The following is a 27,341-nucleotide window of genomic DNA, read 5'->3' as shown; positions in this document are numbered from 1 at the left end:
GACATGAAGTGTGGAAATGTAGCAAGCAATGTGGATGATAGGAATAAACTTAAGGAGAACGTAGATTGGTGAAATGGGCATAGCAGTTACAAATAATGTAGCTCTAGCTGAACTGGTTCATTTTGGTAGGAAGAATGTAAAGGCAATGTGCACTAATTGGGATTATTTTAAAGCAGATGCAGGAACAGAGATTTTGTCTACCCACATGCTTTTTGAAGCTCGAAGGATGTGTTGAGAAAGGCATGCAAGATTGTTGGCTTTTTAAATACAGAAGAGTTCAAAAGTAAGTTCACTGCTAAGCCTTTATAATTCACTTGTAAAACCTCAGATGGAGTATTATCGCCAACTCTGTGTGCCAAACGTTACACATGTAAAGACTTTAGAGATAGTGTAGAGCAGATTTACTAAAACTATGTTTGGAATGAAAGACTTCAAAATGTGGGGAGACTAGAAAAACCTTGGTTATTCTCTTTCGAACTGAGGGGTTATGGGGAGATTAGACAACCATGTTCAGAATCGTGAAGGGTTTTGATGAAGTAAGTAGAAGAAATTGTTTCTATGAAAGCCAGATTGCACTGCCTGAAAGGATAGTGGAAACAGAGTAACTTTCAAAAGAGAACTGGGTAAATTATTAGAAGCATAGATGGTTACAGCACAGAAGGTGGCCATTTGGCTGCGGCAGCTTTGCAAGAACTGTGCACCTAGTGCCACTCCCTGCCTTTCCCCACAGCCATTTTAGTTTTTGCTCTTTGGATAACGATCAGAGTCTCTTCTGAAAGGTATGATTGAATTTTCCTCTATCACACGCTCAGACAATGCATTTCAGGCCCTAATGACTCATTGAGAAAGCAATTTTTCCTCATGTTATTGTTGCTTCTTTTGCCAGTCATTGAAGGGAAAATGTTTACAGGGCTGCAGGGAAAGAACGTGCAGGAGGGACTAATTAGATAGTTTTGTCAAACCCCTGCCCCAGGTGCAGTGGTCCAAATGGCCTCTTCCTGTGCTGTATCATTCTACAATTCTACGAAGTTGGATAAAACATGTAAATAGATCAACGTCTTGTGAATTTTCACGCAGAGAAGTGAGAAACTACATGCAGTAAAGTGGATGAGAACTCCCTGGACTATGTTGAAATTGGTGTATCTCAATTTCAATCTATTGAATTAAATAATCCAAACAATTTAAATACATGTGAAGACATCATGGTCAAGCTGTGTAATGCTCTAATCAGACCATACTGTATGGAATGTGTCCGTATTGTCATTTGAGAAACAAGGGAGACGTTCATGCATTGGAGGTGTGCGTTGCAAAATTACCTGGCTGGTTCCTGTGTCAAAGATCTGGACTATGAGGGAAAAAATTGAGGAAATATGGGCTTTCAACCATAAAGGAGGACATGCAAGAACTAGTATATTAGTATTAATATGCTCTAATATACTATATTAATAATATAGAAAAATCATTAAATTATGTGAAGAGGAACAAGGTCACAGGTACAGCAACAAGTCGTAGGAAGAAAGCATTTTTGTGAATGGTCAAGCATTTGGCTCACCAATATTGAGATGGTGAATTTATCCCAGACAATTCAAGGTATTGCCCTACCTATATCTGTAATAACTAAGTACAATGTCCTTTGTTTTAAAATGCTTTTTATTAAAATATAAAAATATCCTGACAATGTTTTCATGCTATGTTTTTTCCTTTTAAAGCTTGTTTCTCAAATTCAGCATTTGAACTTCAGAGTGATAACAAAAGGCTAGTACTTGTGCTGCAGGTGTACAAGAAATGTACAGCTCAGCATTGATAAATTGCTTAATTCTATATTTAATCGGCACCTGATCTTAGTGTCATATACATCCAACTGTTGTCAATGATCCCAGTAATCAGGCTGTCAGTTTTCCATTAAAGTGAGTAAATGCAGCATTGCACATTCTGTTATTTAGGACCTCGCAACTGTCCTTTGTGCTAATGGTTAGCCTCTTCAAATCGCTGGAGAAATATCTTGACAGGATTACTCAACATTCAGAAGTAGTGTTTATCACTTAAGTCAATTAAATCTAAAATTTAATGACTTTTGAACAATGGCTGAATATTTTCCATTTCAGTGGAGATTGATGGTACCTTTGCGCAATTATGATACATGGCCTCTCTTATTTCTGTTTGCAGTTATCAGCCAGTAAGTATGGTGAAAGTGGAATACTAATCTATGTATTCTGTATAGTGAGCCATCTGTGCCTTTAGAAAACTTGATAGATTACATAGTCCAAAAGGATGAATTTTCCAATCATCCCAAAGCAATGTGATTTAAAAAAAATAGAAATTGTTTTGGGGTAATCAAAAATTTACCATAACATCTGAAGATTTTCTTTTAGAATGCAGTGGCTGAACCTCAGCACGAAAGTATTGGACACCTCCACATGGATTTAAGATAAATGTTTGAATTTTTAAGTATAATTTTCATTTGAAGAATTTCAAAATTGTTACTTAAGAGGAATTTGTTTCTACTCTTCACACTTGGATTATGCTGCATTCATTTTCAAAATTCAAATATATGTACTTTGGAGTATTGTGTACAGATTGTCTTTTTAACAGGCTAGCCAATTATCCATTTGCAGTAAGTGAAATTCTGTGAACTTAAGCATATCCCAAAAGTGTACCCCTTAATTTGCATGTGGTTCATTCAACCATTACCCCTGCTTTTGATGACCTGCATTAGCTGCTGGTCCAATGTGAATCAAATTTAAAATTTTCATTCTTGTTTTTAAATCCCTCTATGACTCACTCTGAAACCTCTTCCAGCCCTCCAAGATTGCAACACATTTCCAATTCTGGTTTCTTGGGTATCAATAATTTTCTTCGCTACTCCGTTCATAATTTTGTCTTCAGCTGCCATTGTCTAAAGCTGTAGAATTCTTCTTAAAGCTCCCCACCTTTAAAAGTGCTCCTTAAAACTGACTTCTTTCACCATGCTTTTGTTCAGTCACCAGATCAGTATCCCTTTGGGCAGCTAAGTGTCAAATTTTGTTTAATAACCCTCTTGTCAATCACCCTGAAATGCTTTGCTACAATAATGGTATTGTATAAGATGTAATTGTTAACCTGCTGGTACAAGTTGAGTGTATTTGAATGAGGCTTTCTAAGTTTTGGACGTAATTGTGTGCTCGGGCTTCCTCTGAAGCTCAGAGCACCACTATCTAAATATTGTGCGTGTATAGAGTTACTCTGGATTCCTGAGTGAATGAGAGCGTTTAGTATGTGTCAGTGTAGCAGGATGTAAACTGTTACATCTACCTATTGACTCAGAAAACACAAAGTAGTAGATGTAAATGATTCCAATATGTCACGCTGTCACTTGGATTAGACTGTATTGATTTTAGACCAGAAACCAGCTCAATGTGCTATTAGGCAATTACTTTAAGTGAATGTCAGAATTTGGGTAGTAGGAGTTACTTTGCATTTGCATATCTATATTTTGTAGTTTGCACCAAAGCTATGCTTCTACAAGTACCAGGAAAAATTAGAATTCCTTGGCTCTTGGACCACTTTTTCTGTACTTCCATTTCTACCTGTACTCATCACCCTCTCCCCATCCTAACGATTTATAAGTTTTCTGTCTTTAAGTGGTTTTAATTTTGATTATTGTGCCTCTTCACACTCACAGCTAATGGGCAGGATTCTCTGGCCATTCACACCAGCAGGATTCTCCTGTCCTGCTGCAATGAATGGTGATTTGGCTGAGCGCCAAAATTCTCAGTCCTCTGGCAGTGGTGGCAGGGTGTGAATAGCTGGAGCATTCCAACCATTATTTCAGCCATTCATGTATCTCCCGTTTTATAATTTAGTACTTCGCACCTAATTTTGGTCCTTGCATTTAGTTTGTTTTTGTAACTCTCTTTCCACTCCACTCTTTGTTCCTTGAAATATTGATCTGCAATTTCTTCAGTTCTGAAAAGTCTGCGCAAGAGAAGTTATCTGTAGATTCCATATGCTGGCTGACCTGTTTGTGTGTTTCTAGCACTGTCTTATTACTTTCAATTTTCAGCATCTGCAAGTTTTAGCTTTTTTGCAAATGTAGAAACCTCATCATAGTGGTGGATAAGAGTAAACAGTTTATTTGCTTTCTCACCCACAGAAAGCCTGCAACATGTAAAGATCAAAGAGGTGACAAGGTGGACAAGATATCTAAAAGGAAGGGGCTTAGGGTAGAGTCTTTAAATATATGCCACTCCCATACCATTTAGGGATTTCAGTTGCCCTGTATTGATTCTGGGCAGATCAAGGGGAAACTCCATAGTGAAACAATAAATGTGAAGTTAGATGAGATGAGACTGTATTTCCACTCCAGTGACTGCTAGTAATGTTAATATCCATTTCAAATAGAGTTTAAGTTGTTTGATCTGTTCAGTTTAATTACTGTATGTCTCATGATTTTATGACAAAGTGACAAAGGAGGCTAATTTCTTTTCTTCAAAATGTGCTCTTTTAGATGACACTTTTTAAAAAAGAGCACTTCAATTGTAACACTGCTATGAACATGTTAAAGTAGAGCATCTCTCCCTTCTAAGATGCTCTGGTGATCAAAAATATGAGGAATCACATGTATCCCATGGAATTACTTCTTGCAATATGGATAAAGCTGCAGATCAGTTTAAATACTCCTCAGGCCCTTGTAGCATGCTTTTTTAGAATCAGCAAAGGTCTCCTTAGCTCACAGTTTTCTTTCCTGAGAGTCAGACTAGCTCATTGTAGCCTGACAGATTGTCTATAGTCAAGCAACTAGCCGTTTGTGACATCTTTTTGTAACAATTGCAAGTTGATAAAATTAATATTAAAACCATACTGAGACAAAATGGGATAAAAATGCTTCCTACATGTTCCTTCCTCTTTAGGAATAAGTTGTGCAATGATGAGAATGTTTAACTAAATGTATTTTAATAGCGTTCATTTTGTCTCATTCACAGGCTGAAGTAAATGCAACTGTTATCTTCCTCAGTGAGATTGTTTGGGAAAAATTTCGACCAAATACAGGCTGCTTTGAGCCTTTGATCTTGCATTTTCCTGACTACAGTAAAGGTAAAAGAACACTAGTTTTCATTCTTTGATTAGTAATATGCAATAACACTGTAGAAAACGTTCTAAAAAAAACTTGCACTTATAAAGCATAGTGGCATACTTTTGAAGTTTGTTGGAAACATGGCAGTTGGCACACAGCAAACTCTCCAATGTTAATGACCAGTTTATCAGTTCTTCTTGTGATTTTTGATTGAGGGGTAAATATAATATTATAAGTATATAACTGATGCTGTCAAACCTGCTGAGTTTCTCCAGCATTTTCTGTTTTTGTTTCAGAGTCCAGCATCCACAATAAAATTCCTTTATCTGAGGGATAAATATTGGTCAGGACACTAGGGGTCACTTCATGGTGCCATGGGAACTTTTACTTCCCCCCGAAAAGACAGATTGGGCTTTGGATTAAAGTGTCACCTGAAAGATGGCACTTCTAACAGTGTAATACTCCCTTGGTATGATACTGGAGTCTTAGCCTAGATTTTTCTACGGAAGTCTCTGGAGTAAGATCTGCATCAATGTTAGAAAGTTATGGTCTTGAGAACATGACCACCTGAGCTCCAGCTCATGCACATGATGCATATTTACAAACTTATTATGTGAATCAAAGTTAAATTGTGTGTTTTCAGTCACTGCAGTTCAATGAATTGAAATTCTACATAAGGTTTTCCCCCAAAATGGACGTTTTTGAGTCGGGCTGCTTTTCTAAATTTCTTCTGTTAGAACTATAGAAAACTACAGCACAGAAACAGGCCCTTTGGCCCTTCTTGGCTGTGCCGACCCATTTTTCTGCCTAGACCCATTGACCTGCACCTGGACCATATCCCTCCACACCCGTCTCATCCATATACCTGTCCAAGTTTTTCTTAAATGTTAAAAGTGAGCCCGCATTTACCACTTCATCTGGCAGCTCATTCCACACTTCCACCACTCTGTGTGAAGAAGCCCCCCCTAATATTCCCTTTAAACTTTTCCCCCTTCACTCTTAACCCATGTCCTCTAGTTTTTTTTCTCCCCTACCCTCAGTAGAAAAAGCCTGCTTGCATTCACTCTATCCATACCCATCATAAGAACATAAGAAATAGCAGGAGAAAACCTTCAAGCCTGCCCCGCCATTCAACAAAATCATGGCTGATCTAAAGTGGATCAGTTCCGCGTTCTCCCCATAACTCCCTTGTCTATCAGAAACCTATCTACCCATGACTTAAATATATTTAGCGAGATAGCCTCCACCACTTCAATGGGCTCAGTTTCTCAAGTGCTGGCAACATCCTTGTAAACCTTCTCTGCACTCTTTCAATCTCATTAATATCCTTCCTGTAATTAAGTGACCAAAACTGCACACAATACTCTAAATTCGGCCTCACCAATGTCTTATACAACCTCACTATAACATTCCAACTCTTATACTCAATACTTTGATTTATAAAGGCCAATGTACCAAAAGCACTCTATACGACCCTATCTGTCTGTGACGCCACTTTTAGGGAATTATGTATGTGTATTCCCAGATCCCTCTTCTACTACACTCTTCAGTGTCCTACCATTTACCTTGTATGTTCTACCTTGGTTTATCCTTCCAAAGTGCAATACCTCACACTTGTCTGCATTAAACTCCATCTGCCATTTTTCAGCCCATCTTTCTAGTTGGTCCAAATCCCTCTGCAAGCTTTGAAAACCTTCCTCTACTCCTCCAATCTTTATCATCAGCAAATTTGCTGATCCAGTTTACCACATTATCATCCAGATCATTGATATAGATGACAAACAACAATGGACCCAGCACTGATCCCTGTGGCACACCATTAGTCACAGGCCTCCACTCAGAGAAGCAACCCTCCACTACCACTTGCTGGCTTCTTCCATTGAGCCAATGTCTAATCCAATTTACCACCTCTCCATGTATACCTAGTGACTGAACCTTTCTAACTAACCTCCCATGTGGGACCTTGTCAAAGGCCTTACTGAAGTCCATGTAGACAACATCCACTGCCTTCACTTTATCCACTTTCCTGGTAACCTCCTCGAAAAACTCTAATAGATTGGTTCAACATGACCTACCTGTAGCCTACACATTCATACTTCTCTCTCTTTTTCTTTATCAGAGTTGCAATATCCCTCAAGAACCAAGGTTCCTTTTTCTTATTCACTTTGCCTTTAATCCTGACAGGAGCATAAAAACTCTGCATTCTCAAAATTTCTGCTTTGAAGGCCTCCCACTTACCAATCCCATCCTTGCCAGAGAACACCCTGTCCCAATCCATGCTGTTCTTAGCCTTAACTGAATAAGAGCAGTTATTTTGGTCCACACAATAAAGATGATGAGTGAATGGGTAGCAGTTGTATTTTTAACACTAGCACCCCTCCAAACAGATGAAATGTCTTGTCTTCAAAATACCTGGAATGAGTAACGTAACAGTGCTTCAGAAATGGCTTACAACCATGGAACTTGGACCAGTAACTGTAGGTTTCAGAGGGTTTTTAGTGCCTTTTTGAACAATGAGGGATTGCCAATTATGCAGGTTGTGGCAGATGATTCCCAAAGTTCATCCATTTACAGACTAATAGAGAGGTTCATTAGAACAAGAAACTTAATGTGCTGCAAATGCTTTCGGGCAGTTGTACCTTTTTTGAAATAATGGGAGCAAGATGGTAAATGTGATTATGCCTTCATTCATGGGGAGTGTGAATATGGCCTGTTTACATCTTATAATGTCTGCGTATTTCTGTACATGTGTTTTTGGTCTCGTTGTTTTCTATCTCCCTGTGCCTTTTGACAAGAACACTATCAGCCTCCAGCTGAAACTTTTGGTAACATGTCCAAAATAACAAGCAGAACAATGATCTAGGTAAATGACCAATATTCTTTTTGTTATTTCATGGGATTTGGGCATTGCTGGCTAGACCAGTAATTTTATTGCCCATTTTTAATTGCCTTTGAGTAAGCTGCCTTCTTGAATCAGTGCTGTCAATGTGGCATAGTTACACCCACACTGCTGTTAAAAGGGGGAGTTCCAAGATTTTAACCCAGCAATACTGAAGGAATGGTAATATACTGAGTCAGAATGATATGCGACTTGGAAGGGAACTTGCAGATCCTGGTGTTCCCGTGCATTGGCTGTTCTTGTCCTTCTAGATGGTAGAGGTCATGCGTTTCGAAGATGCAGTTGAAGGAGCCTTAGTGAGTAGCTGCAGTGCACGCTGCTGCCACTGTACCTCAGTGATGGAGGGATTGGATGTTGCAGGTCATGAATAATGTCTCAATCAAGTGGACTGCTTTATCCTGGATGGTGTGGAGTTTCTTGAGTGTTGTCTGAACTACACTCATTCAAGCAAGTATTCCAGCACACTCCTGACTTGTGCTTTGAAGATGTTGGACAGGCTTTGGGGGCTCAAGAGGGGAGTTACTCTCTGCAGAATTCCCAGTCTCTGATCTGCTCTTGTAGCCACAGTGTTTATATGGCTGGTGCATTTTAGTTTCTGGTCAATGATAACTGCCCGAATGTTGATTTGTTGGTGGGGGGTGGGATTCAGCATGGTTGAATTCTCATTTCTTGGAGATGTTCATTGTGTGGCACCTGTATGAAGTGAATGTTACTTGGCACTTCTCAGCTCAAGTCTGGATGCTGTCCGGTCTTGCTGCATATGGGCACAAATTGTGTCAGAATCTAAATAGTTACAGAGTACTGAACATTGTGCAAAGATCAGTGAACATCCCCACTATTGACCTTATGAACAAGGGAATAACACATGAAGTAAATTAACATATGTAATGACAATTATTACTGAAAATACTTATTTTTAACTTCAGCCGATCTCCAAAAAATTCTTTCAAGTGATCATCCTCCAGAATTCTCTGCCGAATTTTATGCCTCTTATATTAACATTCTACTTGGAGTTTTCTACACAGTCTGTCGAGATTTAAAAGAGCTGCGACATTTAGTAAGTTTTTAATGTGTTATGTGTTCCCCCTTTCTCCTCCTTCCCCGTCCTTCCTTGTGTTTCTGGATGTAATGTTAAATGCGTTATGAGAGTTAAATGTCTGACAGTGTTGCTCTAAGCGGTCACCAATTTGGTGTGTGTGGTACCTTTCCCTCTGTTTTCATTAAGTATTTTTAAGTGTATTTATTGTCACAAATAGGCTTACATCAACACTGCAATGAAGTTACTGTGAAAATCACATCATTGCCACACTCCAGCTGCTCAGTACAATGAGGGAGAATTTAGCATGGCTAATGCACCTAACCAGCATATCTTGCAGACTTGTGGGAGGAAACTAGAGCACCCGAGGAAACCCACGCAGATATAGGGAGAATGTGTTAACTGCACACAGACAGGAATTGAATGAGGGCCCTGGCAGTGCTAACCACTGTGCCACCGTGCTGCATATCCTCATTGCGATGGTGTTGAGGTTGACTGTAAGGGGTATGGTCTTGTGAGCATTTGGTAATTGACTAAAATCTGGCTTAGTATTAGAATCTTGGAATGGTCAGCCAGTCACTGGAGGTTTGGATTCTTCCTGCTACAGATAACTCCATAATTTGCTGCCTGTATGAGTAATGATTCTGGTTGGGCAAGCAGCCAGCACTGTGTTATAGAGGATTGTGTTTTGTTAGAGAATTATTTAGGCTAGGGTTCGGACTATGGACAGAATGTCAGATTGGGGACAGTATTAAAGACTGAAGCATTGACATTATTGTGGGAAAGGGACTAACGATTTCTTTTCACAGAAGTGCTCATCTACAAACAGAGGGTAAGGTGCAAGAAGTTGATGTATAGGGTTGGGAAGAGGCTGAAGGGAAAGAGTGGAGCTGTGATTTTAAAATATGAAGCTATCTGGTGAATGGGACATAAGACTAAAAAGTGAGCAACCAAGTGGAGTAACTGGATGCCAAAGGTTATTAAAAGCAAGTTCCTAGGACCGGATGCTTGAATGACCTGGAATTGCTGTGTGATAGCAGTTCAGGGAATGACAGGAAGTAAAAATAAACTTAATTTTGGGTCTGCAGATGACATTATTTTCTAAACACTATAGTGCAAAGTAAATGTGGGCTTGAAGTAGAGGTACTGTAGTTGTGCAAGTGAATAAGGGCGGCCTCAATGTTATGACAGTTCGTTGTTGCAGATACATGTTGACATTGGAATGCCAAAGAAAATCTTCATAAATTAGCCCAGATCTTCCAGTCTCTGGATAGTTGGGGACCGAATGTACCTCCCAACATATGTTGCAGGGCTCCTCTGAAGTTCCAATACAAAGATTTCATGGAAATTGCCTGTGAACTTTGAGCTTCAGAAGGACAATTTCCTTGCTCTCCCGGACCCTCACTTTGGACAGTTCTGACTACTTATCTAGATAGCCACCTCGGAAATGTTAGATGGATTAAAGCCTTTTCTAACAAAGTCAGAATCAATTAAGGCAATAACGAGGAGGTGAAGTGATATCCAGTGGTATATCACTTGGCTGTTAACCTAGAAACTCAGCTAATGTTCTGGGGACCCAGGTTTGCCATCCTTACCTGGTCTGGTCTACATGTGACTCCAGAGCCACAGCAATGTGGTTGACTCTCAATTACCCTCCATGGGCAACTAGGGTGGGCAATAAATGCTGGCCAGCCAGCGACACCCATCTCCCACAAATCAATTTTTAAAAAATAACATCTGGGTAACTACAGAATTTGAACCCTAAATCACACTGGTTGTACTCACCATTTAGCTGATAGTTCATCAGCTGTTTAAAAAAAAAATTCATGGTGTGCAGAAGGTAGGTATGCATTAAAAGGAGACATCTATTTGAAAGCACAGGAATATGCAAAGATTTGAGCATCCAGGGCATTATTCATCTCTGAAATAAAACATGGCAGAAATCGAAAGATGGTGTCAGCAAACATTAAGAACTCTGGCATTAAAAGCAGAGAGGAGTTTGATATTAATGGGTTATGTCTCACAGTGTTTACCACCTTCATCACTGGCACAAGGGCCTGGCAGGCTTCTGAATGCTAAATCAACGTTATGCCAGAACAGTTTATTTCATCTTGATGACAAAGGCAGATAAATGTAGTCTGCTGCCCGAGGCTCCATTAGTGTTTAGATTAGGTGTTTTGTATTCCAGTATTCTTTGTATCATATACCATGCAAGGTCACATACATTTATTTTAAATCTTTTTGATAATAATGGCAAGTAGATTTTGCTGGAAATGCTAGGAATGCCTGAAGTGCCAGGAATACCACAATAATGTTTTACTGGAGTTTTGTTATTTTTTTCAAACCAGAAGCAAAATACTGAAGAAATTTGCTGGACTTTGGGGCAGTTCCGGTAGATTGGAACAGCAACTGTGCCGCCTCTACTTAAAAAAATGAGGTAGACAAAGGAAGGTAACTATAGGCAGTCTAGGTTAACTTCTGTAGTGGGGAAAACGTTTGAATCTACCATCAGGGATGAAATAGCGAGACATCTGGTTAGAAATTGTCCTACTGGGAAGATGTAGCATGAGTTCATTAAAAACAGGTCATGTTTAACTAATTTACTGGAATTCTTTGAGGACATTATGAGTGTGGTAGATAATACGGAACCAGTGGATGTGGTTATCTGGATTTCCAGAAGGCTTTCGACAAAGATGTGCATAACATAAAGCTGTACGGTGTTATGGGCAATGTATGGATAGAGGATTGGTTAACTAACAGAAAGCAAAGAGTGGGGGTAAATGGGTGTTTTTCTGGTTGGCGATCAGTGCCTAGTGGTGTGTCTCAGCGATCAGTGTTGGAACCATATTTGTTTACAATTTACATAGATGATTTGGAGTTGGGTACCAAATATAGTGTCAAAGTTTGCAGATGATACTAAGGTGAATGGTAGAGCAACATGTGCAGAGGACGTACAATGCCTGCAAAGGGATATAGATAGTCTAAGTGAGTGTGTAAGTATTTAGCAGATGGAGTACAATTTTGGTAAATGTGAGGTCATCCATTTTGGTAAGAATAACAGCAAAATTAACTGGTAAAAATATTGCAGCATAATGTTGTGCAGAGAGACCTGGGTGTCCTTGTGTGTGAATGACAAAAGGTTGATTTGCAGGTGCAGCAGGTAATTAAGAAGGCACATGGAATTTTGTCCTTCATTATTAGAAGGTTGGAGTTTAAAAACAGGAAGGTTATGTTGCAGCTGTATAAGGTGCTGGCGAGGTCACGCCTGGAGTACTGTGTAAGTTTTGGTCTTACTTGAGAAAGGAAATATTGGCACTGGAGTGGGGTAGAGGAGATTTACAAGGTTGATTTTGGAGTTGAGAGAGTTGACTTGTGAGGAGAGACTGAGTAGTCTGGGACTATACTCATTGAGAGAAGAATGAAGGGGGGATCTTATAGAAATATATAAAATTATGAAGGGAATAGATTAGAAGCAGGGAGCTTGTTTCCACCGGTGGGTGAAACTAGAACTAGGGGGTATAGCCTTGAAATCAAGAGGAACAGATTTAGTTGAGGAGGAACTTCTTCATCTAAAGGGTTGTGAATCTGTGGAATTCCCTGCCCAGTGAATGAGTTGACGCTACCTCGTTTAAAGATCTTAAGGCAAAGATGGATAGGTTTTTGAACAGTAAGGGAATTAAGGTTATGGTGAGAGGGCGAGTAAGTGGAGCTGACTCCACGAAAAATCACTCATAACCTTATTGAATGGCTGGGCAGGCTTGAGGGCCAGGTGGCCTACTCCTGCTCTTAGTTCATTTTTTTGTAAGTTCTTATTAAACCTGAAATAAAAATAGAAAATGCTGGAAAGCAAGGTTAGGCAGCATCAGTGTAGCCCCTGCAAAGGTTAGTTTAAAGGCAATTGGGAGCAATATTGGAATTCTTTTTATTCATTTGTGGGATATGGGCATCACTGGCTTTCCAGCATTTATTGCCCACCCTGAGAGCAGTTGAGAGTCAACCACATTGCTGTGGCTCTGGAGTTGCATGTAGCTCAGACTAGGTAAGAATGGCAGATTTCTTTCCCTGAAGGACATTAGTGAACCAGGTGGGTTTTTCTGACAATCAACAATGGTTTCATGATCACCAGTAGATTCTTAATTCCAGATTATTTTAATATTGAATTCAGATTCCACCATCTGCCATGGCAGGATTCAAACCTGGGGTCCCCAGCACATTTATAGAGTTTCTACATTAACAGACTAGCAATAATACCACTAAGCCTTCGCCTTCCCTGTAATAAGGGCATCAGGTTAGTGCCCTGACACATTCCACTTCTCAGTAATCTTTTCGGGTTGGAGGCAGATGAATATCAAAATTTACTGCCCACATAGCAGCAGTGAGAAGTCATGATCAATTAAGGCAATAAACAGGTGATGGGCAGCGTCCATCTGAATCGTACTGTTGTTGAAGCACATTCCTGCTGAGTGTGGAGTCAAGCAGATCCATGAACATGGCCTCCTGGATGTAGGTCAGTGGCCAATGAAGCCACAGTCTCCATGACTCAATGATGACCAGGTATGAAAGGCTGCCCCTGCTGCCCAGATGAATCTCTTAGTACTGTTTCCCTTTAGTCTAATGACCCTCCTGGCTTGGGACCTCTAATTTTGAAATTATACACATACTCCCATTGGGCCTGCTAGCTGTCCAAAGTTGGAGGTTTTTTGTTACCCACAAACTGTCCTAAATTCGAGACAACTGATTAGGAAGCTGCTTCCCAATAAGGTCAGCAAAGCAGACATAACAGACTGATGCAGGGTTGGGACCTGATAATGGTTCTGATTTCTGACAATATTCCATTAACATTTGGGTGGCACAGTGGTTAGCACTGCTGCCTCACAGCACCAGGGACCTGAGTTCGATTCCCAGCTTGGGTCACTGTCTATGTGAAACTAGAACTAGAGGGCATAGCCTCAAAATAAGAGGGAGCAGATCCTGGCTTGGGTCACCGTGCTCTGGTTTCCTTCCATAGTCCAAAAAAGTATGGGTTTGGTGGATTAGCCATGCAAAATTGCCCCTTAGTGTCAGGGGGACTAGCTAAGGTAAATGTATGGGGACAGAACCTGGGTGGGATTGTGGTTGGTGCAGCCTAGATGGACCGATTAGCCTCCTTCTGCATTGCTGGATTCCATGATCTATGATCAACACAAGAAGAGACCCATTACCTTTTGTCAGAACTATAAAGTTATCTCAGTGGAATGTAGGTGCAGGCAGTGTTTGAGGTGCAGTAGTCCAAAAATGACATACACAATTGAACTAAGTTGATCATATTTAGTGGCTATATTTAAAACTTCTTAGTGTCTGTGTTTAGACTGGTTTAAGATTGAATAGAATCTTTTAGTAATGTTAAAATGTGAACCACTTATTCATTTATGTATTGTCTTGATGTTTTCAGCATTGGTATGTTTAACTGAACCGCCAATGTGATTAAATTATTCATTTTAAGGTTGCTTTCAATTTACCAGGGTTGATTGTTCATGCTGGGGAATGGAATATTATCCATTTTTTAAAAAGTGACGCACCTAATTGTTAACATCAAGCAGTCCCAGAAGAAATGTTACGCCGCTATTTAAAAAAGGTAGCAGGCAAAAGGCAGGGAATTATCGGCTGGTTAGTTTAACGTCTGTTGTTGGAAAAATGCTGGAATCCGTCATCAAAGAAGAAACAGTGAGGCACCTAGAGGAGAATTGTTTGATAGAGCAGACGCAGCACGGACTCGTTAAGGGGAAGTTGTGTTTGACAAATTTATTGGAATTCTATGAGGATGTGACTAGTGCGGTAGACACAGGGGAACCGGTGGATGTGGTGTTTCTTGATTTTCAGAAGGTGTTTGATAAGGTGCCGCACAAAAGCTTGCTTCAGAAGGTTAGGGGGCATGGAGTTGGGCGTAAGGTGTTAGCGTGAATAGAGGATTGGCTGTCTAATAGGAGGCAGAGAGTTGGTATCAATGGGTGCTATTCTGATTGGCGGTTGGTGACTAGTGGAGTGCCGCAGGGATCGGTGCTGGGGCCTCAGCTATTTAGCATTTAAATAGATGATCTGGAGGAGGGGGCTGAGTGTAGGGTGTCGATTTGCTGATGACACAAAGATGAGTGGAAAAGCAAATTGTGCGGAGGGTGTGGAAAGTCTGCAGAGGGATCTAGATAGGCTGAGCGAGTGGGTGAGGACCTGGCAGATGGAGTATAACGTTAGCAAGTGTGAAGTTATCCACTTTGGCAGGAATAATAGTAGGAGGGATTACTATTTAAAGGGCGAAAAGCTGCAGCATGCTACGGTGCAGAGGGACCTGGGGGTCCTTGTGCGTGAGTCGCAAAAACCCAGTCTGCAGGTGAAGCAGGTGATCAAGAAGGCGAATGAGATGCTGGCCTTTATAGCGAAGGGGATAGAATATAAAAGCAGGGAGGTCTTGCTGCGACTGTACAGGGCACTGGTGAGGCTGCAGCTGGAGTTCTGTGTGCAGTTTTGGTCGCCGCACTTACGCAAGGATATTTTGGCCTTGGAGGGAGTGCAGAGGAGGTTCACTAGGCTGATACCGGAGATGAGGGGGTTGGACTATGAAGAGAGACTAAATAGACTGGGTCTGTACTCGTTGGAGTTTAGAAGGATGAGGGGGGATCTTATAGAGACGTATATGATAATGAAAGGGATGGATAGGGTAGAGGTAGAGAGATTCTTCCCGCTCAGAAAGGACAGTAGGACTAGAGGACACAGCCTCAAGATAAGGGGGGGGGTTGCAGTTTAGAATGGAGTTGAGGAGGAACTTCTTCACTCAAAGGGTGGTGAATTTCTGGAATTCTCTGCCCATTGACGTGGTAGAGGCTACCTCGCTAAATATATTTAAGTCACAGGTAGATAGGTTTTTGGTAGGCGAGGGAATTAAGGGTTATGGGGAGAAAGCGGGAAAGTGGAACTGAGCCACTTCAGATCAGCCATGATCTTATTGAATGGCGGGGCAGGCTCGAAGGGCTAGATGGCCTACTCCTGCTCCTACTTCTTATGTTCTTATTATGTTCTTATGAAATGTATCAATTTTTTTGAGCATTTTGGCACCATTGAATCCCAACAGCAAAAAGAGGTTATCCGGCCAATCGAGCCTGCATATTGTGAATTGAATCCTGCAGTGCAGAAGGAGGCCATTTGGCCCATCGAGCCTGCACTGACAGTAATCCCACCCAGGCCCCATTCACCCCATGTGTTTACCCTGCTAATCCCCCTGCATTTAAGTGGCAATTTAGCATGGCCAGTCAACCTCACCCGCACATCTTTGGGCTGTGGGAGGAAGCCAGAACACCCAGAGGAAACCCTCAGATGCAGGGAGAATGTTCCGACTCCACAAGGTCAGGCACCCAAAGCTGGACTCAAACCTGGGTCTGTGGCTCCAATGCTCTGCTGCAACAGTGTGCCTCATTCTCAAAACTTAGAGCAACCTTTACTGCACTGTTGCAAAATGTTTACATTTCTCATACCAATCCTCCTCTGATCACTTGGACATTGTTAATTTAGCAGTGAATTGGAGAGACTGGGTTTACACCGTCTGAATGTGATTCATTTAAAACTAAAATGTCTACTTTTGCTCACTTACAGGCAATGAGATTTGATTTAACCATTAATAGCAACAAATTGAACTAATACTTTTACTGAAGTGCTCATCTGTTCTTTTTCAGGCTGCACTTAATTTTCCGAAGTTTTGTGAGCCAGTACGAAGAGGAGATGGTAAGCCTTAGAAAAAGGGGATATAATTTCTGTTTTTAAATTATTGCATTAATGAGAACATAAGAACTAGGAGTAGGAGTAGGCCATCTGACCCCTCGAGCCTACTGCACCGTTCAATAAGATCATAGCTGATCTTTTAGGGGACACAGCTCCACTTACCCGCCTGCTCACCATAACCCTTAATTCCTTTCCTGTTCAAAAATTTACCTATCCCTGCCTTATAAACATTCAATGAGGTAGCCTCAACTGCGTCACTGGGCAGGAAATTCCACAGATTCACAACCCTTTGTGTGAGAAAGTTCCTCCTCAACTCAGTCCTAAAGCTGTTTCCCCTTATTTTGAGGCTGTGCCCCCTAGTTCTAGTTTCACCTGACAGTGGGAACAACTTTCCTGCTTCTATCTTCTCTATTCTGTTCATAATCTTATATTTCTATAAGATCTCCCCTCATTCTCTGAATTCTAATGAGTATAGCCCCAGTCTACTCAGTCTCTCCTCATAAGTCAACCCTTTCAACTCCGGAATCAAACCAGTGGATCTCCTCTGCGGTCCCTCCACTGGCAGTATATCCTTTCTCAAGTAAGGAGACCAAAACTGTACACAGTACTCCAGTTGTGGCCTTACTGGCATCTTATACACTGCAACATAACCTTGCTGTTTTTAAACTCCATCCCTCTAGCAATAAAGGACAAAATTCTATTTGCCTTCCTAATTACTTGCTGCACCTACAAACCAACTCCCTGAGATTCCTGCATGAGGACAACCAAGTCCCTCTGCACAGCAACATGCTGCATTTTTTTATCATTTAAATAATAGTCCATTTTGCTGTTCTTCTGACCAAAATGAATGACCTCACATTTACCAACATTGTACTCCATCTGCCAGACTATCTATATTCCTTTGCAGACTTTTAGCATTCTTTGCACACTTTGACACTTGTCTTAGTGTCATCTGCGAATTTTGACACATTACACTTGGTCCCCAACTCCAAATCATCTATGTAAATTGTAAACAATTGCAGTCCCAACACTAATCCCTGAGGCACACCACTAGCCACTGATTGCCAACCAGAAAAACACCCATTTACTCCCACTTTTTGCTTTCTGTTAGTTAACCAATCCTCTATCTGTGCTAATACATTACCCGTAACACCATGCACCTTTATCTGATGTAGCAATCTTTGGTGTGGCATCTTGTCAAATGCCTTCTGGAAATCCAGATACACCACATCCACTGGTTCCCCATGTAATGGACATGCCTTCCATTTTAAAAATAGTCTTAATTATTAAATTGGTTCTTACCATTGTAAGATTATTTGATAATCAGAAAATGTAAAGGACCTATGTAAATAAAGAGCTTGCTCCATTATTGAAGTTATGCTGTGTGCTATAATAATGTAGAGGAACTGAAAGAAAATGTAACTAATCTCTTGTAATAGCTCAATTTAAAAAAAAGTACCGATCATTATAACAGGATAATTGTTCAGTTATCTAATAATTTTTTCTAAAACCTTGCCCACAACAGAAGTGAGACTCACCGGTCTATAATTCCCGGGGAAGTCTCTGTTCCCCTTCTTAAACAATGGGACAACATTCGCTAACCTCCAATCTTCCGGTACTATACCAGAGGCCAACGACGACCTGAAGATCAGAGCCAGAGGCTCTGCAATCACTTCTCTTGCCTCCCAGAGAATCCTGGGGTAAATCCCATCCGGACCAGGGGACTTATCTATTTTCAGACCCTCCAGAATATCCAGCACATCCTCCTTATCAACTGTAACACTGTCAATTCTACTCCCCTGCAACCCAGTGTCCTCCTCAGCTATATCCATGTCCCCCTGCGTGAACACCGAAGAGAAATATTGGTTCAATGCCTCTCCAATCTCCTCCGGTTCCACACATAACTTCCCTCTGCTGTCTATAACTGGCCCTAATCTTGCCCTAACCAACCTTCTGTTCTTGACATACCTATAGAACGCCTTAGGATTCTCCTTAACCCTATCAGCCAAAGTCTTCTCATGTCCTCTTTTAGCCCTTCTTAGCTCACTCTTCAACTCCCTCCTAGCCAATCTAAAGTTTTCTAGTGCACTACCCGAGCCCTCACGTCTCATCCGAACATAAGCCTCCTTTTTCCTTTTAACCAACGAATCAACTTTTTTGGTGCACCACGGTTCCCTAGCCCTACCAATTCCTCCTTGCCTGACAGGGACATACCTATCATGGACTCGCAGTAGCTGCTCCTTGAAAAAACTCCACATTTCGGACGTTCCCAGTCCCTGTAATCTCCTAGTCCAACCTATGCTTCCTAATTCTCTCCTAATAGCCTCATAATTACCCTTCCCCCAGCTAAAACGACTGGCCCGAGGTTCTGCACTGAACTTGCTCATTACAGTTTTGTTATAATTTTGCCCATTTAGAAATTTATTTTCTGAGTCCCCTGATCCCTGGCACTACCTCCGATTCAGTGACTCCTGTTTCTTGGTTGGTATCAATTCTGAATTTGACTTGCTAAAATTAAATACAAAACTCTGCCACTCAAAGGGTTTTATAGCACAGAAAAAAACCCTTCGCTCATCAAGAGCAATGATTAGTGAGAAGGCACGAATTGCAAAGTGTGTTATCCGATCAGTAATGTGCTTGGTGTATTCATCAAGATGCTTCTCTCATTTCTGCCATATACATAGCTCATGGTAATGAGAAATGCATTACCTTTGTAACTAATTCTGTCATTATCTGATCATGATGAAAAATGTATGCATGCTTAGCAGGTTCAAATATGCTAAATAAAAGAAAAGCAAACTATAGATTGCTATTATTACTTGTTGTCATGCTAATAATTTCTCTCAGTTTTGCATTTTTCTACATTTTTCATCTTTCTGGACCATAAAAATGACCCTAAAGAGAACATTTGCTTGTCATGTCAGGCTGAATACCCTGTTCACTGAATTTGCTTAATTGCGTATTATCATCATTTAACCGCCACACAAATATAAAAAGAGTTTTGTTACGTTATCAAGTTCTGCTCACTATGAGCTAACTTCATTATTTGTAAAATTGCCCCTTATTCTATCTTTTAAATCCTCTTTTACCGAAGACTGGATTTTGAATCACAAAGCCAGACATAGAAATTTTTGACATCATCATTTCAAGGATACCAAATGTACTAAATCTAGAGCCTATTTTACTGCTCTGCTCATGTGGATTTTGAGGTCAGGATTTCTTGCAAGTCATGCATCTATTAAAAAAACTTTGAGAAAGGGCAACATAGGGCATAAAAGTAAAGTTGTGCTTGAGTTGCTTTCTGGTGAATTTATATGAGCAGCCCTTAAGCAATTTACTTCACAGAGTTTGTGGCTTTCAGGTAAATACTTCAGCATTGCATGTGTACGTAGTATCTCAGCATGACAGCAAGCAGCTACATGGCATGTTCAGTTGTCTTCAGTTTAACGTTTCAACCTGAAAAGCAATTTCTTTTTACCGTGTTTGAAATTCTGCTTAAACAGAGCTTTGTTTGCAGTTTTGGTATAATCTATTTGTACGTGGACGCCGAAGGAATGAAAATGCATGTTTAGATTTCTTATTTTTGACTTTTCATTTTGCTTGAATGTCATTGGAATATTGCTGATGTTGGGAAATACAGTTAGCAAGATACAGAGAACAAAAAGAAAATGCAGGTACAACCATTCAAATAATGTTTTTCTTCAAGCCAAAGAAGAGGATGCTCATCGGCTATGGAAAAACATTGAACCACACTTGAAAAAAGCAATGCAAACAGTTTATCTACGAGAAATATCAAGGTAATTAGTTGATAAATAAAAAATACAGCCACTTAATTATATATTGGCATCTAAAATTGGAGAAGTGAGCGTGAGCATGAGCATTCCATAATGTTGCCAGAGTCAAAAGTTGTGGTTCTTGAATATATAAGCAGTATTGTTCTAATTAATTATTCTTCTCAGGCAGGAAATACCTGAGACCTTGCTGGGAGCAGAATGCTCCTGACTCTAATGTTAATTTTAAAAAAGTCAGTCAACTTCTGTTAATCTGGTAGCATCAAAGAATTTGGCTCCCAGTCACAGATCTGGGCTCATGTTGTGTCATGTCCTTGGTGCTGTGAGGCAGCAGTAATAACCACTGTGCCACCCATTGCATGATGTCAATGTTTAGCTGATAACTTGCCTCTTTAAAGCAAAGGTGGGTCAGGTAATGAGTTTAATTTATATTCCTGTTTTTTCATCAGCCTCAAACTGCAGATAAAATTAGTCTAAGTTTTTTTTAAATTTAGGATTTATTCATTAAATGAGGCAATGGCTCTAACAACATTTTCTAAGCTTACAGATCCACAATGCAAACGGTGTAAAGTGGCAAATGTAGTTCAGTTGTAAAGAGGCCTTATTTGTCTTGACATAATGGGCTGAATTTTCACAATTTGTTGAACTGTGAAACTTGGGCTTTATGGTTTGGAGGCCACGTTATTAAGACTAAATTGAAAATGAACTGTCAAGACTTCAAGGGTCCCATTGATCTGAGCAATGTTTGTTCTTGTGGGAAAAACATGTTTGTTTTATGTGGATTGCTTCACGAAATCACAGTACCACGCAGTGCAGAAGAAGCCTTTCGGCCCTTCAGGTCTGCACTGACGCATGAGAAACATCTGATCTACCTACCTAATCCCATTTATTCACACTTGGTCCATGGTCTTGAATATTATGATGTACCAAGTGTTTATACAGGTACTACTTAAAGGATGTGAGGCAACCCATCTCTACCACTCTCCAGGCAGCGTATTCCAGACCATCACCATGCTCTAGGTAAAAAATGATTTTCCTCACATTCCTTTTTAACTTTTGCCGCTCACCTTGAACTTGTGTCCCCTTGTGACTGACCCGTCAATTCAGGGGAACAGTTGTTCCTTATGCGCTCTGATCATGCCCCTCATAATCTTGTACACCTCGATCAGGACGCAGCTCAGTCTTCCCTGCTCCAACAAACGTAACCCAGGCTATCCAACTCTTTTAACTTAAATGTTCCAACAGCATCCTGGTGAATCTCCTCTACAACCCCTCCAGTGCAATCATATCTTTCTATAATATGGCGACAGTTCCAGACAGCTGGCGATGAGCTCACCAACGTTCTATACAACTCCAGCATGATTTTCCTGCTTTGCCTTGGTTGATAAGGCATGTGTCCCATATGCCTTTTTCACCACCCCAGTAACATGCCCTTCTGTCTTCAGAGATCTATGAACAAACATGCCAAGCTCCCTTTGTTCCTCAGAACATCCTAGTGCCATGCAGTTCATTGAATATTGTTCCTTGTCAAATTACTCCTTCCAAAGTGTATCACTTCACACATTTCAGGGTTAAATTCTATCACCACCATTCTACCCATTTGACCAGCCCATCTATATCTTCCTGAAGCCCGAGACACTCAACCTCACTGTTAACCACTCGGCCAAACTTTGATATAAAATACAGAAAAACAGCATTTTGTTTGTGCAAATCACACTGCTTATTTATTCTCCTCAGAGCAGTAAGTTCTATTCTAATAGATGTTTTAATTTATTGTTGCCAGCAAATGAAAACACATCGGAGTGAAGTACTTGGGTTTAACTTCGGTACCGAATACAGTGCTAATCACCAACCTCTTATTAGTAAAACCTAATCAACTTGTGCCATTTGCACTTACCTGAGGTTTTGTTCTGTTTGAACTTTGTGAATGTGGTGTTTTGAAAAATGTTGCAAAATAGCCCAAGATTTACTTCATCCAATTATGTAAGTAAAGTTGTTTATTTAAAGGGGGAATAGTCCCTTCATTGAAAAAGTTAGAGTATTTGTTTCATTGTTTTGATATTGAAGTAAAACTTTTTTGTTTTAAAATATGATGCTCTTTAAGAGAATATAAAACTATAAACTTAATTGATTTTGTACACAGAAATATTATTTTGCAAATTACATTCTTATGTTCCAGCGCTCAGTGGGAGAGGCTGCAGCAAGATGAAGAAGAAGCTGGGTATGTGAAAGGTGAGCCAACCCTGGTTTAGTTGACCAGAAGAATCTTTGTACTTTATTTGCTCTGATCAGATTCTGAATTTTTGTAGATGACTGTGGATTGCAACCTTAAATGAAATTAAATTTATAATCCTAACTAAGTTTTAAGGATTGCAGGATACTATGCATTGTTGATCCACCCTCATTATAATTAGCAATTCAGCATGTTGCCACTTTGCACCATATTCTTGCAATTCTAACAGACCAAAGAATTACAAAGTTATGTAGTCCTGATTGAGCAGACACTTAGAGGCAGGAACTACAAGAGACAAGGAAACAAGAATGACAAGTTGAAACAGACTGGGCTGTGGAGTATTCCTTCCCACCTGAGATCATTTTCGGTGCATTGATTTACATGCCCATGAATGTTTCTCAATAATATGCTCGAAGTCCCAGCCTATTGCTTTATACCTAATGGTTTCTTTCTTGGGCCCTCCTGCTCCCTTAACTGCCCTGAAGCTAGCTGCTATCAAATACCAAAACGGAATTCCATCAAATGTTTGTACATTTATGGTTTCGTACCTGTACCTCACTTGGTTATCCCAGGGCCTATCTTAACTCCTTCACCTCCATCTATATTATGCCTGCTTTCTCCCATTCCACCCTGAACATCAACGCATTGTTTAATCACGGCCATAGACTCACCACTGCTTTTCTGCCTTCTTAGCTTGGCCCTCATTTTCAGTTGTATATTTTGCAGCATCTCTTGACAGCCTTTTTTATTGCACCTTAAACTCCATATGCTACTTTGCAGCTTCCTGCATATCATAGTTGCTTAAACAAGAAATGTGGAGCTAAACAGATTGAATGAGAAGCTTTGAGCTATACAGAGTGAATGCTTGAAAAATAAAACTGCAATAAGAATGAGAGAAATTATTAATTACTGTCATTGTAGAATTGAGTTTTCAGATGTAGCAGTATGATAGGAACTTTAAATGAAGAAAACACCTTATGTGAAAATCAAAAATTTCACTGTGGTTTGGCAATCAGCCAAATGCAGCTTCTGGGCATGGGAAAATGGAAATCAAGCAGTTGTAGTATAGTGAAGTGACATGTTAACTTCATTAGGTAAACTTGTAGTATGGATCATTTGGGTTGATGAATTGTTATTTCAGTTCGATCATGCTCTTCATTAACTAAGAGGGAAAAGGTCCTGCTAAATAATCATCTTAATATCTATGTTTCAAAGGCCTCCATTTGAAGTTTCTGTTTATTTTAAATTTGTGCCTACTGATTAACATCATTCTCTTACCATATTGCAACTCACTTTCATATTAATGCAACAAATCAGTAAAATGTCAAACTATCCTAACACTATGGTCATTGTACATGAGATTTCCAGATTCTGAAGAAAAGGGTCTGGGAAGCCAGTACTTCACTGGAATGAAATATCCAAAAATGGAGAGAAATTTTAGATAAAAAACTGTCAAATAAATTTATTTGTGCTAAACAGTTCATCTTGAAATTCACTATTACAAATATACTTCAGCAAAGTCAATCTGTATTCATAGAATTCTCCTTGCTCAAGGTTTAAATTTTAATAACTTTGCAAACATTTGGTTTCATTTTGTTCGAATGCTCAGGACTTTCTGCCCACGCACATGTTGAACTTCCGTATTACTCAAAATTCCTGCTGATTGCTGCTTACCTCTCCTCCTATAATCCTGCTAGAACAGACAAAAGGTTTTTCTTGAAGGTACAGTAATTCAATTGATTTTCTTAATTTTAAGTCTTAATTGATCTGAATGGAGTAGAGTAAACAGAGAAAAAGTATTTGGAACAGCCAGCAGGCCTGGCAGCATTTGTTTCAGGCCTGTGATCTTTCACCAAAAGTCCTATGTATAATGGAGCACGAGACCATGAGAAAATAGGAACGGAACAGGACTAGTCAATTCACCCTGTGGAGCTTGCTCCATTATTCAATTAGATCATGACTGATCTTCTACCTGAATACCACTTTTCCATGCTATCTCCGTATCACTTGATGTCATGCTTTGAACATGCTCCCTGATTAAGTCTCTGCAGGCCTCTTGTGTAGAGCGTTCCAAAGATTCAGTGAAGAAATTCCTCCTCATCTCAGCCTTAAATGCTCTAGCCCTTATCCTGAGATTATGTCCCTTAGTTTTAGACTCACCAGCCAGAGGAAATATCAACATCCACCCAATCACACTCTGTCGGATATGTGCAAGTTTCAGTTAGGTCATCTTTCATTCTTCGAAACTCCAGGGAATACAGACCCAGTCTGTCCAATGTCTCCTCATAAAACAATCCTGCTATCCCAGTGACTTATCTAATGAACCAGAATAATAACATAGAAAACCATGATTGACAAAGAAGGAAGACGTATTGGCAGTGCTACTTTGGAAATGATTTCATCAGAACAGGTGCGGTGGAAGCAAACAAACTGAGAGAATGGGATGGTGTCCTTACAAGACGTGGGGTGTGAAGAAGTATAGTCAGGGCAGTTGTGGGAATCAGTGGGCTTGTAATGGATACTAGTAGACCGTTTAGTGGACCTCTTTGACTTCTCTGTCTCAATTTCTGGTAATAAACTGTCCAGCAGTATCCAATGCAAGCACACTGACTCCCGCAGCCACATTGACTACAGCTCTCCACACCTCACATCCTGTAAGGACTTCATCCCATTCTGTCAGTTTCTTTGCCTCTGCCACATCTGTTCTAATGATGCCACTTTCCAAAATAGCGCTGCCAATATTCTTGCCTATAGCACCTTCCTGTGTAATCATGGAAGGTGCAACACTTGCCCCTTTACCTCCTCCCTGCTCATCATCCCAGGTCCTAAATACCCCTTTCAGGTGAAGCAGCACTTTACATGCACCTCCTTCAATGTGGTCTATGTCATTCGCTGCTCCCAATGCGTTTTATTCTACATGAATGGATCAAACGCAGACTGGGTGACCGCTTTACTGAACATCTTCTGTCCATCTGCAAGCAGGATCCAAACCTTCTGTCACTTGACATTTCAACACACCACCCTGCTCTCCTGCCCACATGTCCATCCTTGGCCTTTTCAATGTTCTAGCGAATCCCAACGCAAACTGGAGGAGCAGCACCTCACCTTCTGATTAGGCCCTTTACAGCTTTCCTGACTGAAGAGTTCAACAACTTCAGAGCACAAACTCTTCCCTCTACCTTCACCCCATTTCCATTTATTTTATTTCATTTTATTTCATCTCATTTATTCATTTTATCGTCTTTCTTTCTTTCTTCCATTTTTCCACTTTCCATTCCAACTTTCCTCCTTGCCCCAGGGCAACTGCCACATTCCTCAGGCAGTCCTTTACCAATCTGTACCTCTGTTCTACCATTCACGCATTCTGATCACTTATAGCACCTTCTCAGCCTTCTGTATCCTCACTTACGTTCTTGTTGTCCCATTCTACCCTCCCCCATCAATACCACCACTGCCCTCATAGTATAAATCTCTCCTGATTCTCTTTGCTGTCAGCTCTGATGGAGGGTCATGTAGAATCTATTCTTTCCCTACAGATGCTATCAGACCTGCTGAGATTTTCCAGCATTTTTTTGTTGTTTCAGATATCTCTCTCATCAGCCTAGATTGTGTTTATGAAAGAGTGGAATTTGCACCCACCAGGGCAGCACAGTGGTTAGCATAGCTACCTCAAAGCGCCAGGAACCTGAGTTCAATTCCAGCATTGGGTGATTGTCTTTATGGAGTTTACACATTCTCCCCATTCCTTCATGATTTTCCTCCAGTTTCCTCTCTTGCTCCAAAGATGTCTGCGTTAGTTTGATTGGCCGTGCTAAAGTGACCTTAATGTCAGGGGGGTTAGCAGGGTAAATACACAGGGGATAGGATTATTGTTGTGATGTGGGCTTGATGGCCTGGGTGGCCTCTTTCTGCACTGTAGGGATTCTGTGATTCTAAATCTGATTTAAAGGTGAGAATCATTCCATTGGCACACCTGACACCTTAATATTTTGGCTTACACAAATTATTTTATTGGTGCTTCAGATCAAAGTAGTACATTTTTGTTTGTGAAGGTATGTATGGGTAACCATTTAGTTTACTGGAGAAAACTTGTATTGGTGGGCAACTAATACTTAGTAATGAAATCTTTTGTTTTAACTGAATATTTTCTTTAGCCTGAGGGTAGCTGTTGAATTAATTATTTTGAATTTACTCCAAAGCAGTTGTAATCACAAATGTAGGTTTGTGTGTAAAATAGATTTATAATTTGAGAAACAGATCATCCTTTTTACTGGAGATATCAATAAGCACGCAAGCTTTTCTGGCCTATACTGAACTTCTAACCAACATCATGGGCAGAGTTTTCCCCCAAAAATTCTAAATGTCATAAAAGTATGAAAACAGGAGTGTTCCACACTGTCCTTTGGGCCAAGCTTGGCATATAATCTTCCAGCACTCAGTCACTTTTTTTTCTGACAGCCTAAGTACGCCAGGGAAGATATCTTTTGAAAACAGACTGATTGGCAATTTATCTAGTTAATATTAGCAGGACCTTGTGAACAAATGTGTTGCTGCAATTACCCACATTTCAAGATTGCCAGTAC

General features: G+C 40.3%; 1 protein-coding gene across 4 annotated transcripts in view; it reads left to right on the top strand.

Annotated features, from left to right (window-relative positions):
* Positions 1-27,341, top strand: part of orc5 (origin recognition complex, subunit 5) — a 103,592-nt gene that overhangs the window by 27,339 nt on the left and 48,912 nt on the right. For all 4 annotated transcript variants that reach the window (XM_080207470.1, XM_080207469.1, XM_080207471.1 and 1 more), the window contains exons 6-11: positions 4,962-5,073; positions 8,879-9,009; positions 16,689-16,737; positions 20,441-20,531; positions 22,705-22,757; positions 24,368-24,480. In XM_080207470.1, coding sequence (XP_080063596.1) covers positions 4,962-5,073; positions 8,879-9,009; positions 16,689-16,737; positions 20,441-20,531; positions 22,705-22,757; positions 24,368-24,480 — 549 coding nt within the window. The remainder of the gene's footprint in view (positions 1-4,961; positions 5,074-8,878; positions 9,010-16,688; positions 16,738-20,440; positions 20,532-22,704; positions 22,758-24,367; positions 24,481-27,341) is intronic.

Source organism: Carcharhinus amblyrhynchos, chromosome 19 (assembly GCF_965287045.1).
Source record: "Carcharhinus amblyrhynchos chromosome 19, sCarAmb.v2.hapA, whole genome shotgun sequence".
NCBI lineage: Eukaryota > Metazoa > Chordata > Chondrichthyes > Carcharhiniformes > Carcharhinidae > Carcharhinus > Carcharhinus amblyrhynchos.
Note: the sequence above shows the minus strand (reverse complement) of the source record. Positions and strands in the feature narration are given on the sequence as shown.